General features: G+C 37.9%; 1 protein-coding gene across 4 annotated transcripts in view; it reads right to left on the minus strand.

The window, feature by feature from the left end:
• Nucleotides 1-1,227: 1,227 nt before the first annotated feature.
• actn1 (actinin, alpha 1) overlaps nt 1,228-14,079 on the minus strand; it is a 225,307-nt gene continuing 212,455 nt past the window's right edge. For all 4 annotated transcript variants that reach the window (XM_051920067.1, XM_028822116.2, XM_028822115.2 and 1 more), the window contains 2 exons: nt 6,233-6,391; nt 1,228-1,700 (listed from right to left, as the gene is read on the minus strand). In XM_051920067.1, the coding sequence (XP_051776027.1) occupies nt 1,542-1,700; nt 6,233-6,391 (318 nt within the window). In that variant the 3' untranslated portion in view covers nt 1,228-1,541. The remainder of the gene's footprint in view (nt 1,701-6,232; nt 6,392-14,079) is intronic.

Here is a 14,079-nt window from a genome sequence, read left to right on the forward strand (position 1 = left end):
TAATTGCTTCAGTGCTAATAGGACTCTGTTCACTTTTTCTTTCAGTAATTGTCAGTAGTAAAATATATATACATGCGGGATAATGCTTAGCACAAGCAATAAGGACATTACACACCTCTACAGTAAACAAATTAACCACATAAACTATATCTTTAATTTTTTTTAGTGAGGGTGTATTATTCATGTAAATTATTAGTGTAATCAGGGCAGGGCCCAGCAAGGTCCATAATTTAGAAGATCCACCTAAACTGATAACTTCCCTAAGTGATATCCTGCTTCTAGATATTCTGGGGTTACACGAGTGAAAAAAAAGTTTACCAAAGTTTGGGGAAATGCCAGCTGAACACATCCTCAGTGTCTGCTCAGTGCCAAACTATTGCAGACATGCAGCATTGGAGTATGGAGGGATTTATTCTGCAAAATGTTAACCAGGTGACATTGTTATGCCCTGGGCATGAGAATGTGAGTTACCACATTATTACCTATTGTCACCTTGCAATAACGTTTTGGATAGTCCTACGCAAGGGTCCTGTACTGGTGTTAGTACACGATGCTGGGTCTCACATAATTTGAAACCTGATTTAAAAATTACAAAAAAAAAAATTACTGCTGAAAGCTATCCTTGTGTGCATTCCACTCACATGATGATTATCTTTGCCTGTGAACAAGAGAAGCTATACAGAACTCTCAATCCCCTTCAAAATACAATAAATAAAACAGTTTGTGGGTACTTTCACAGAATGGATGCAAAAGGACATGTGCTAAGTTACCAACATCAAACTCAAGTCAGTCCTAGAAAACACTCATGAAAAAATAAAGAAGCAACACACCCCAGAAGCTGTGCTCCAGAACTACTCCCAAGACATTCGTTGTGTACTAGGACTTCTGAAGAAAGAAAACAAAAGCAAATAAGTGCTGTGAAGCAGTGAAAACAGAAAAGCCGAAGGATGCTGCTTTTGATGCTCAGGTGTACCCCTGTTAACATGTGACAAGGGGCCTCATGCTAACAATCAATAAACAGCTTGGTATTTTGATTTTTCTATGAATTGTACAAAATAAAATGAAGTGTACAGTATATTGTAGTGACTATAAAATAAAATTAAGAAAATAGATAAGCCTGAAATGAGTACTTATTTTAAAATATGAACAAAACTCTCTCTCTATGAGGGAGATACATAAAAGTCATCAATGGAAAAAAAAAGTTAACAGAAAAAAATGAGTAAAACATTTGGTGCAATTTTTTTCTTTATTTTTTGTTTAAATCAGGTGAAGAAAAATACCTTTTGTTTTGTATAATAAAATATGTTATTTTTTTATTTTTTATGAAGAAAACCAAAAAAAACAAACAACAAAGAACATTCCCTCTGTAGACAGAGAATAGGCTGGCTGGGAGTCCGGCGTGGATAACCCGTAGCATGGAAACTGACAATGCAGAGCGGAGGGCACAGCAGAGTGAGGCTGGGAAGGCAAAGCTGGCTGCATACAAATTTATGTGCCGGCTTGCATGTTTTGTTATTTTATCTATCTGCCACCCCATAAGTTTAAAGGTCACTTTCACCATATAGCGCAGTAGAAAAAGACATATAGTCAAGGGCCCCAGGCACAGCGTCGGGCCCAGAATAAGGTGCCATGCGGGCAATGCAGTATTCAGCCTGGTCAGGTGGCAGCTCACGCCTTAGTTCTTCAGCCAAGATGTAGTTCTGGAAAAAAAAATTAAATAAATCACTCAATGTGGTATTGACAATTATGAAGACAAACTAACTGGGTTCATTGAATTTTCTTTTTGATGTAGTACTTTTTGTGTTCAACACCATCTAAAAAAGCATGGTATTTTATACATCCCTACATATAAAAAATGTAATCAAAATCCATCCATCCATCCATTATCCAACCTGCTATATATCCTCACTACAGAGTCACAGGGGTCTGTTGGAGCCAATTGTAATCAATATCTATATCTGTATATGAGATATATATACAGTCATATGAAAAAATTTGGGAACCCCTCTTCATTTTTTGGATTTTTGTTTATCATTGGCTGAGCTTTCAAAGTAGCAACTTCCTTTTAATATATGACATGCCTTAGGGGAACAGCAGGATTTCAGCAGTGACATTAAGTTTATTGGATTAACAGAAAATATGCACTATGCATCATAACAAACTTAGACAGGTGCATAAATTTGGGCACCCCAACAGAGATATTACATCAATACTTAGTTGAGCCTCCTTTTGTGAAAATAACAGCCTCTAGACGCTGTCCTCCTATAACCTTTGATGAGTGTCTGGATTCTGGATGGAGGTATTTTTGACCATTCTTCCATACAAAATCTCTCCAGTTTAGTTAAATTTGATGGCTGCCAACCATGGATAGCCTGCTTCAAATCATCCCATAGATTTTCGATGATATTCAAGTCAGGGGACTGTGACGGCCATTACAGAACATTGTACTTCTCCCTCTGCATGAATGCCTTTGTAGATTTCGAACTGTTTTGGGTCATTGTCTTGTTGGAATATCCAACCCCTGCGTAACTTCAGCTTTATGACTAATGCTTGAACATTATCTATCTATCCTGAAGAATTTGATGATGATATTGGGTTGAATTCATCCAACGACTTTAACAAGGGCCCCAGTCCCTCAACTAGCCACACAGCATGATGGAACCTCCACCAAATTTGACAGTAGGTAGCAGGTGTTTTTCTTGGAATGCAGTGTTCTTCTTCCGGCATGCAAAGCACTATTTGTTATGACCAAATAACTTAATTTTTGTCTCATCAATCCAAAGCACTTTGTTCCAAAATGAATCTGGCTTGTCTAAATGAGCATTTGCATACAACAAGCGACTCTGTTTGTGGCGTGAGTGCAGAAAGTTCTTCTTTCTCATCTCCCTGCCATACAGATGTTCTTTGCGCAAATTGCACTGAATTGTAGAACGATGTACAGATACACCATCTGCAGCAAGATGTTCTTGCAGGTCTTTGGAGGTGATCTATGGGTTGTCTGTAACCATTCTCACAATCCTGTGCATATGCCGCTCCTGTATTTTTCTTGGCCTGCCAGACCTGGGTTTAACATCAACTGTGCCTGTGGCCTTCCATTTCCTGATTACATTCCTTACAGTTGAAACTGACAGTTTAAACCTCAGAGATAGCTTTTTGTAGCCTTCCCCTAAACCATGGTACTGAACAATCTTTGTTGTCAGATCTTTTGAGAGTTGCTTTGAGGATCCCATGCTGTCACACTTCAGAGGAGAGTCAAAGGGAAGCACAACTTGCAATTGGCCTCCTTAAATACCTTTTCTCATGATTGGACACACCTGTCTATGAAGTTCAAGGCTTAATGAGCTAATCCAACCAATTTGGTGTTGCAAGTAATCGGTATTGAGCAGTTACATGCATTCAAATCAGCAAAATTACTAGGGGACCCACATTTTTGTACAGCCAGTTTTTCACATTTGATTTAATTTTATAAAACTAAATACTGCTTCACTAAAAATCTTTGTTCAGAAAACACCCCAGTACTCAGATGTTCCTAGGAAATGAAAGACATACCACTTTTATCTTTTTTGTTGGAAGTAAATTATTATGCAGGCTGAGAGGGGTTTACAAACTTTTTCATATGACTGTATCTCTTTATCTGTATATGATATTGACACACACACACGCACGTTGGATTGTTAATGGAACCAAAACACTTCTGAAAAAAATTAACGGATAACACCAAAACGCCTAGTCTTACTCCAGTCTCCCTTGTGTGTTGCGGCATCATGCCACTTCACTCTTGGAGCATGCCAGGGTACATCGATGTCTTAATTGAAGTCTTGAACGTATTGAAGTAATAAAGGCGGGGGTATTCTCCATGAAGTCTTGATTATATACAAGTCCACCACACATCTTTGGGGATATTGTCTTAGAGTAGAAAACTAACATTTACTTACTAAACCAAAAATACCAAAATGTGGTACAGCTTTTTAAAAATGGGGTTCTTTCTTACTACTTCAGTACAGGTATACTGCACAGCCCATATATACATACACATATACATACACATAATGGATGCATTTATTTTACAAATAAAGATCCATAGTCATACTTTCAGAAGAATCAAATTTCAGCTGTTATGGTTTTGGTAAACAGCCTCCTAAATTAGTATCTCTGAAACTAGCCACAGCACTATCTCTGAAGCTGTATTCACTCTTCCAGCGTTATTGATTATCTCCCAGATTTGCATGTTGCGTCTCTCTTCATTATCCCCCTTGTCTTCTGCGAGACTCTGTTTATCAAATGACACGGGAGTCTACACACACCTACTTGAATCTTACTGGGCTTGCAAAGTTTAAGTAATGAGATTCTGAGACTGGAAATCCAATTTACTACAAATAAATATTGTTAGCAATTACAACAGCATACAAAATAGACATATGAATAGGAAATGTTCCTTTTCTGCTGGTGGTGACCAATACAGTTAGGTCCATAAATATTTGGACAGAGACAACTTTTTTCTAATTTTGGTTCTGTACATTACCACAATGAATTTTAAATGAAACAACTCAGATTCAGTTGAAGTGCAGACTTTCAGCTTTAATGCAGTGGGGTGAACAAAACGATTGCATACAAATGTGAGGCAACTAAAGCATTTTTTTTAACACAATCCCTTCATTTCAGGGGCTCAAAAGTAATTGGACAAATTAAATAAGTGGAAATAAAATGTTCATTTCTAATACTTGGTTGAAAACCCTTTGCTGGCAATGACAGCCTGAAGTCTTGACCTCATGGACATCAGCAGATGCTGATTTTCCTCCTTTTTAATGCTCTGCCAGTCCTTTACTGCAGCAGCTTTCAGTTGCTGTTTGTTTGTGGGCCTTTCTGTCTGAAGTTTAGTCTTCAACAAGTGAAATGCATGCTCAATTGGGTTAAGATCAGGTGACTGACTTGGCCATTCAAGAATTTTCCACTTCTTTGCTTTAATAAACTCCTGGGTTGCTTTGGCTATATGCTTTGGGTCATTGTCCATCTGTATCATGAAACGCCACCCAATCAATTTGATTGCATTTAGCTGGATTTGAGCAGACAGTATGTCTCTGAACACCTCAGAATTCATTCGGCTGCTTTTGTCCTGTGTCACATCATCAATAAACACTAGTGTCCCAGTGCCACTGGCAGCCATGCACGCCCAAGCCATCACACTGCCTCCACCGTGTTTTACAGATGATGTGGTATGCTTTGGATAATGAGCTGTTCCACGCCTTCTCCATACTTTTTTCTTGCCATCATTCTGGTAGAGGTTGATCTTGGTTTCATCTGTCCAAAGAATGTTTTACCAGAACTGCGCTGGCTTTTTTAGATGTTCTTTAGCAAAGTCCAATCTAGTCTTTCTATTCTTGAGGCTTATGAGTGGCTTGCACCTTGCACTGCACCCTCTGTATTTACTTTCATGCAGTCTTCTCTTTATGGTAGACATGGATATCGATACGCCTACCCCCTGGACAGTGTTGTTCACTTGGTCGGCTGTTGTGAAGGGGTTTCTCTTCACCATAGAAATGATTCTGCGATCATCCACCACTGTTGTCTTCCGTGGACGTCCAGGTCTTTTTGCGTTGCTGAACTCACCAGTGCTTGCTTTCTTTCTCAGGATGTACCAAACTGTAGATTTTGCCACTCGTAATATTGTAGCAATTTCTCGGATGGGTTTTTTCTGTTTTCGCAGCTTAAGGATGGCTTGGAGAGCTCCTTTGACCGCATGTTGTCTGTTCACAGCAAAATCTTCCACATGCAAGCACCACACCTCAAATCAACTCCAGGCCTTTTATCTGCTTAATTGATAATGATATAACGACGGACTTGCCCACACCTGCCCATGAAATAGCCTTTGAGTCAATTGTCCAATTACTTTTGAGCCCCTGAAATTTAGGGATTGTGTTAAAAAAATGCTTTAGTTGCCTCACATTTTTATGCAATCGTTTTGTTTACCCCACTGAATTAAAGCTGAAAGTCTGCACTTCAACTGCATCTGAGTTGTTTCATTTAAAATTCATTGTGGTAATGTACAGAACCAAAATTAGAAAAAAGCTGTCTCTGTCCAAATATTTATGGACTTAACTGTATATTCTTTTTCCGCTGGCTGCCATTTTCTGGAACAGATCCTGCTTTTTTTTGGTTATCTATTCCAATGTTATTTTGACTTCACCCATGAAATACATGTGGCAACACTGACATTTTGGTGTATAATGAATACCTTGTCTCCTGCTAACACTTTGAAGGAAGCCATGACTTGATCAGCTGTATCTGTGTCCGCAGTCTCTCGTGACATGAAGTCAATGAAGGCCTGGAAGGTGACCATGCCCATCCGATTAGGATCCACAATGCTCATGATGCGAGCAAATTCGGCTTCTCCCTGAAAGAGCCCAGTTGACAAGTTAATTTTTGAATGACAGACTGGCTTGAGACATTGCCGTCTTATACCTAAATACTATGGACCGTGATGGTGCTCTCTAATTGGGTATTACTCATTCAGGGAGAGTAGAATACTCCAATTAAAGACGCACGTTACATTTTGACCTTCATTTTCAGTACATAGACCTTATTTCCTTAATACAGACTTGCATGTACAAATGATGCCCTTGTAGAATTATATACTTAACTATAGATAGGCATTACAAAAAAAGTACACTTTAGCTAGATCAGAAGTTGGCCTTTGATTTCACCCATTTAACACTAGAATTACCAGTGTCTACGAAAAAACTTGTAGATCCGGCCCACCTTAAAACCATTCGCACCTCTCTGCCAGCGTCCTTTGTCTTCTAAATGTGCCGATAAAAACAAGCTGCAAGCAGCCGGCTATTCCATCCCCCCACTGACTTAGAACATGCACGAGCATCTCCCAGCTCATGCCTTGATTGATTATCTGGGAGTGAAGTGGAGTTTTAGAGTGGAAATAATAGATCTTTATTTGGAACACGCATATCATGTGTGTTCCGTTTCTACAGTAATCTGTGTAAACACATTGTTAAAACAGAAACGTTTTCATATTTTAGTAATAAACGTTAAAAATGTAGGCATAAACTATAGAATGTGTGAAGCATGAAGTCCAAACATCAAATAAACACTTTTACAAAAGGTTCAAGAACAATACAACAGCTTCCGCGGCTTAGCGGTAAGATTTGCTGTCTCAGAGCGCAGCAGGCTTGCTGTCCCTTTTTTTTCTCCTTTTAACCTCAAACGGACATAAAATTTATAAATTGATATGCACTGTCAGTTAATGAGATAGTTATATTTTCATGTGGGATGCTCCTTTTAAAATATTTTTTTTAACAATTGAGACTGCAATTAACATGAACAAGTGTCCTTATAACTGTTATTTTTAAGATCCATAACACACAGACAAACAGAGCACTGCGTAATAGAGAGACAGACAGGCAGAAAAGTCACTAGATATATAAACAAACAGGGAAGGCACATGTACTGAAAGAAAAAAAAGATCAACATGTGCGTTGATCCTGCTGTACTGAATAAGCTCACGCACTCTAACAAGATCTGACTCTAAGTAACCGCGCAAGTACAGGCGCAAACCAAGTGTATGTGTGTACTGTATAATATTAACAAAAAGAGCAGCTTACTACTGAAAATGGCAAATATAGGAGTGAGTGGGGATCGAACCAGGGACTCTTAATCACACTTGGTTTGCATCTGTACTTGCGCTGTTAGAGTCAGATCAGGAGGGGATGTTAGAGTGCATGAGCTTATTCAGTGCTGCAGTATCAACGCACATGATGATCTTTTTTTTCTTTCAGTAATAGCGCCAGCATAAATCCACACCCGATCTGACGCTGTTCGTTTTCAAATAATATTGCATTAGTGTGACGATGTTGTCACATATATTGTCTCTTTCTTTCAGGTGTGTAATGGAAACCACAGCATAGAGAGAAGCGTGTACATTGTAACAGTTACACACGTTGTAAATGTAGGAAAGACGATCCTTGCGTGTGTGAACAGTTAACATTTGAATCTGATGATTGCATATAGCGTTGAAGTTACTGCTCTGTACTATTCTATCCTCTGCATGTCCTGGAATACAAAAGAAACAGCAACATGTAGGGGCTGGCAAGATCGGGGAAAAAAAAACATGTGGTCACCGATTACAAACCTCAAGATGTTAGGCGAATGAATATGAATAATGTTGCATCCGTGCCACAAAGTTTTCCGAAATGTACTATACAGGTCATAAAACGAGTAATTCCAAATATCATATATACCTACCTCTGTGTTTTTTTTTTTTTGACATCATACACCATAAGGTGCACACTAATTCAGCATGAACAGGAACACTCAATAAAACTGAATAAAAAAAAATCTAGTGACGGTTAGATATGAAGAAGGCAGATGAGAGAATGTCCAGTTCCATTGTCTCAAAACACCACTCACATCTCCAGTTATTCTGTTTTAAATGAAAAATAACAGCATCAGATCCCTAGGTGGGGGGGTGGTAGTATGTATTGTGATCGTGATTTAGAGAGAATAAAAGCTATAAAAAAAAAAAAAAAAAAAAAAAAAAAAAAACGTTAACTTTTACAAGTCCTATAGATAATAGGACTCCCAGATAATCAAACAAGGTATGAGCTGGGAAAACTTAGTGAACGTTCTGCGACGGTGGGGGATGGAATAGCCGGCTGCTTGCTGCTTGTCTTAATCAGCACATTTATAAGACAAAAGACGCTGGCGGAGAGGTGAGAACGGTTTTAAGGTGGGCCGGATCTACAAGTTTTTTCGTAGACTCTGGTAATTCTAGTGTTAACACATGGACACAGGGAGAAGGTGCTGACTCCACACAGCACCACTGAATCCAGTAATCTACATACAACTGTGAGCAGTACTAGTCACTGCACCAGCATGCCATCTTTCTGTGTGGTAATTTTGCTTATTAAATATAAACTTCTAAAAATCTATCAACAGAAGGAGTTTATCCAAGAATGGTTTAAAATGTTTTTTGTTTACAAATGAAATAATAATAATGAACTAATCACAGTTAGGCGCCAAAGTGAGTGGCAGCCTTTCCAGCAGCTCCGTATAGGACTTTATCTTCTTTATCTTTCTACCTTTTTCTCTATCTCTCTGATCACTCCTACAACTTTCTTTTACGTGGACTCGTTTCCTGGACACTTTTTACTACTATCTTATATATATAAAAAAAAAAAAAAAAAGGCGAATTTCCCCTTGGGGATTAAAAACATATCTATCTATCTATTAAAATGCCATGTTTTAGCGGTTTAAAAATAGCCAGCATTTGTCCATAATATTTGGTTAGATTAGAATATTGAAAGGTTGCAATAATAAAAGCAGCATTTACAATGCATTCAGGAAGCATTCAAACTGCTTCATTTTTTCACATCTTGTTATATAAGAGAGTAATTTAATCAATTTTGGAATACATTATTAAATCAGAAATCTGCACATAATACACAATAATCAAAAAAACAGATTTAACAAATATTTCTCTCTGTTATATTAAAAAATCCTGGGACGAGACAAGACTCTTTAGCCTGGGATGAGACAAGACTTTTTTAGAGAGATACTTTCATGTCCCGCGAGATGAGACTTTGTGCCAAGAGATATAACCACGCCTGGAGCCAGAAATAAAAGACAAAGAGTAGATGACAAAGTAGAACGCCGTAAAGAGGTTCAAAAATGTTGACGCGATACACATGAAAAGCAGGTTAGAGATAATGAAAGTCCTGAAATTTGAAAGTCTCAAAAAAATAATAGTTAAGATCGCATTAGCGCAAACAAAAGGAAACAAACAAACCCATTGGAGATCCATTATTAAATTAATTAAGAACTACTAAAGCTTTTCCTTTACATGTGCACCCATCCAAACTGAGCAGAATGGGTACGAAGGGCTTTAGAACACTCTAGACGAGAACAGGCCATTCAGTCCAACAAAGCTCGCCAGTCCTATCCACTTATTTCTTCCAAAAAAAAACATCAAGTCGAGTTTTGAAAGTCCCTAAAGTCTTACTGTCTACCACACTACTTGGTAGCTTATTCCAAGTGTCTGTGGTTCTTTGTGTAAAGAAAAACTTCCTAATGTTTGTGTGAAATTTACCCTTAACAAGTTTCCAACTGTGTCCCCGTGTTCTTGATGAACTCATTTTAAAATAACAAATTATCTGCTAATCCACCTATCTTGGTATCATCCGCAAACTTAACCAGCTTGTTACTTATATTCCTATCTAAATCATTTATATATATTAAAAATAGCAGCGGCCCTAGCACTGACCCCTGTGGAACACCACTCTTAACATTGGCCAGTTCTAAAGAGGTTCCTCGCACCATCACCCTCTGCTTTCTGTGTCTGAGCCAATTCTGCACCCATCTAAAAACATCACCCTGAACTCCCACTTCTTTTAGTTTGATGCCCAACCTCTCATGTGGCACCTCATCAAATGCTTTCTGAAAGTCAAGATAAATAATATCATATGCTCCACTTTGATTGTATCCTTTTGTTGCCTCCTCATAGAATTCCACCATGTTAGTACAACAACAACAACAACATTTATTTATATAGCACATTTTCATACAAAAAGTAGCTCAAAGTGCTTTACATAATGAAGAAAAGAAGAATAAAAGACAAATAAGAAATTAAAATAAGACAACCTTAGTTAACATAAGAAGGAGTAAGGTCCGATGGCCAGAGTGGACAGAAAAAACAAAAAAAAACTCCAGAAGGCTGGAGAAAAAAATAAAATCTGTAGGGGTTCCAGGCCACGAGACCGCCCAGTCCCCTTTGGGCATTCTACCTAACATAAATGAAATAGTAAAACACGACCTCTCTCTTCTGAACCCATGCTGACTGTTCAGAATAACTCCTGTCCTTGCCAGGTGTTGCTCAATCTTATCCTTAATAATTCCTTCCATTAATTTTCCTGTGATGCATGTTAAGCTTACTGGCCTATACTTGCTTGGATCTGCCCAGTCACCCTTTTTATATAATGGGATGATATTTGCCATTTTCCAGTCCTTCGGAATCTCTCAAGTGCGCAGTGACTTCCTAAAAATATGTGTCAAGGGTTTATATATGTACTTGCTAACCTCCTCTAGAACTTGAGGGTAAATATTATCTGGTCCTGGAGATTTGTTTGATTTCAGCCTAATTATTCTGAGTAGTAATGTTCAGTATCTCCTTAGTAGTCCCTGTTACCAGAGGGAGGTTATCCACTTACTCGCATGTCAAGACTCAGGAAAATGTGATTTTAGGTCATCTGCTATTTCTTTGCATTTTTTAATTCAAATTTTAATACATTTTTTTAATTCCCCTTTACTGTCCCTGATGCACTTCACCTCCTCTTTGACTGTTCTTTTACTGCTAAAACACTGAAAGAAACTCTTCGGGTCGTCTCTCGCCTTACCTGCTATATTTCCCTCCAACTGTCTTTTAGCCTCCCTGATATTCTTCTTAATGGTTGTCGTCATGCTCTCATATGCTCTGCGATTCAGAATGGAGTTATTAGTCTTATATGCCTTATTTGTCAGTTTTTTTCCTTTGCAGCTTCTTTTTTTAATTCTTTATTAACCCACTACATTTTTTATCCTACCGATTCCAAATTTACGTTATGTACCTGTGTTACATTATAAGTAAAATTTGTTTTTAAACCTGTTCCACTGCTTCAACAGCCTCCACACTTAACAACATATCGAAAGTCTATTTTCCTTAGACATCACCACATCTGCTCAAAATTTGCCCTATCAAAGTTAAAAAGTCACAGTTTTAGTCTTTGCATCCACACTTTTCCAAAACACTCAGTACTGTATTATATTATGGTCACTTGACCCTAATGGTTCAATCGCCTCTACAACCTCAATTCTATCTTGATCATTACAAAATACAAAATCTAGACAGGCTTTACCTTGCACAGGTGCTTTAATATCCTGTGTTAAAAAACAGTCACCGATTACGTCAAAAAACTCCTGCTCTTGTGCTCTGCTATTTGCAAGGGTATCTCAGTTAATATTTGGGTAGCTAAAGCCCCACATGGCTATAATATTTCCCTGTAAACTTGCAAAAAAAAAAAAAAAAAGACACACACTGGCTGAACTACCATAATACCTTGCATAAAGAAGCACTACAAATAAATTACCTTAAACCTTAGAAAAGCAGGGGCGAAAAATATCGTTTTTTGTGGTCCTTCACAATTTTGTTTCTCATGAATAGGACTTTCATAAGGTATCAATCCCCATTGCTCTAAGCATCACTTTTAGCCTGGCCCCGCTTAGCTGCCTCAGTTACAAAGTTCAAATTACCCGAATTCTCTTTGGTGGAAACAAAACAGGCTCAGATAAGCAAGGCATCTCGATTTAAGTGAGGCTTACTTGCTAAGCACACTTTCCCTTTGCTATATATGCTTCCCTTGTATTTTGATACATTTCAGAAAAAAATCAACATTATGTGGGCTGATCTTATGTGCGGTGGTGTTGGGATCATGCAAAAGAGTGGAGACAATCTGTTTTTCTTTCCAGCTTGGACTCAACGTTATTTTCTATTGCATAACGTGACAAATATTCCACACAATGGGGCCCAGTATTTCCCGAACGGACAGGACTAACTCCAGAAGCAGGACAGTGTCATGTCAGGGCTGTAGTTGCTAACAAACACGTAAGGGAGGAAGTCCATAAAGTTGTGTTTTAGGCACCATCATCAATGCACACTCCATGGGTGCCTTGGCAACATTACAAGCAACAATTAAAACAGGGATTCAAGACTTTATTGCTGGTTTGATATACAAGCATGTATATGAGCAAGAGATTTTCTTAATAGTAATTACAAGGCGAATGATAAATACATGACTTTGTCAGCAAGAGATTTTTATGACCAAACAAGGATAAAATTGAGCATACACAGCAGACCAATCCATGGACAGGAAACATCAGGATAGCTCACGCAAGTAATAACACTAACAAAATAGCTGTCGGAGAGGATATAAAATCTGTAAGAAAGCCCAAATAGTCAAGAATGTGAAATTTTGATCACAAAATCTTAATTTATTTTCTATATTTCTGTAGTTTTTACACAGTACACATGAAAAGTTATTTACTGTGGCCAGACTTATTCTTTCCCAAAATAATTTTTAAAGTGACACTAGTGTGACTAACAAAAACTGCATGTCTATCCTAAAAGCTTTTTTTAGGAGACTAATATTCAACTTAATATGCTTCTGATATACTTTTGTAAAATAAACAAATCAATTCTAATACACTCCATTTTTCTCCAGTTTGGAACATCTATTTTATGCAACTTGAGGATGTCAAGATCAGATCCTGTTGAGCTGCAGTGGGTGCAGGTTTAAATTCCAGCCGGTATCTTAATTACTCACCAGTTGTTGCTGTTATTGGCATAGAGTTCTTTTGCCTTATTTGTTTTAACAGAATTGCTTTTTAAGATTCAAAACCTTTTTTTCTGTAAACAGGAGTCAAGCAATAACAAGATGCAAAGCAAGCTAACAGATAACCAGCTTATTTGTGATTATCTCCAAAAGTGTGTCTCTTATTCAATATCTGTTTCCTTAAAATAGATAAAAAGAAAAAGGTGAAGGTCTGAGAAATATCAATCTGCTAAGGTTCAATTGACATTTGGAGGGGGCATTCGGAACCCAACAATCTGGAAATATCTGATGTGGCAGAAATAGTGCATTACTAGGCTCTATCTAAATAAATTACAAATTAGAAGCAGTAAGAATTGACTTCTAATTAAGAAACTAGATGGAATGAAAATAAGGATTGAGACCCCAGAGTTCTCTAGTCATCCACTGGCCTGCTTTGCATCTCATTATTGTGTCGATGCTCATTAAGTAAAGTAGAATCGGTCAAGGATTCTGATTCTTAAAAACTAAGTCAATTAATATGAACACAAAATAACCCATTTCAAGTACTAGCAGCAACTGGATACCAATGAAGTATGGAGCCTGAACAAAACCCATAGGCCACTGCAGCCCTCCAGGTTCTGAGTTTGCTACCCCTGATGCTTATCAAAGTGATGAATTCCTGGAAAAACAAGGGTCACCCCCGAGAGAAACGTAGAATCACCAGGTAATA

Source organism: Erpetoichthys calabaricus, chromosome 16 (assembly GCF_900747795.2).
Source record: "Erpetoichthys calabaricus chromosome 16, fErpCal1.3, whole genome shotgun sequence".
Lineage (NCBI taxonomy): Eukaryota > Metazoa > Chordata > Cladistia > Polypteriformes > Polypteridae > Erpetoichthys > Erpetoichthys calabaricus.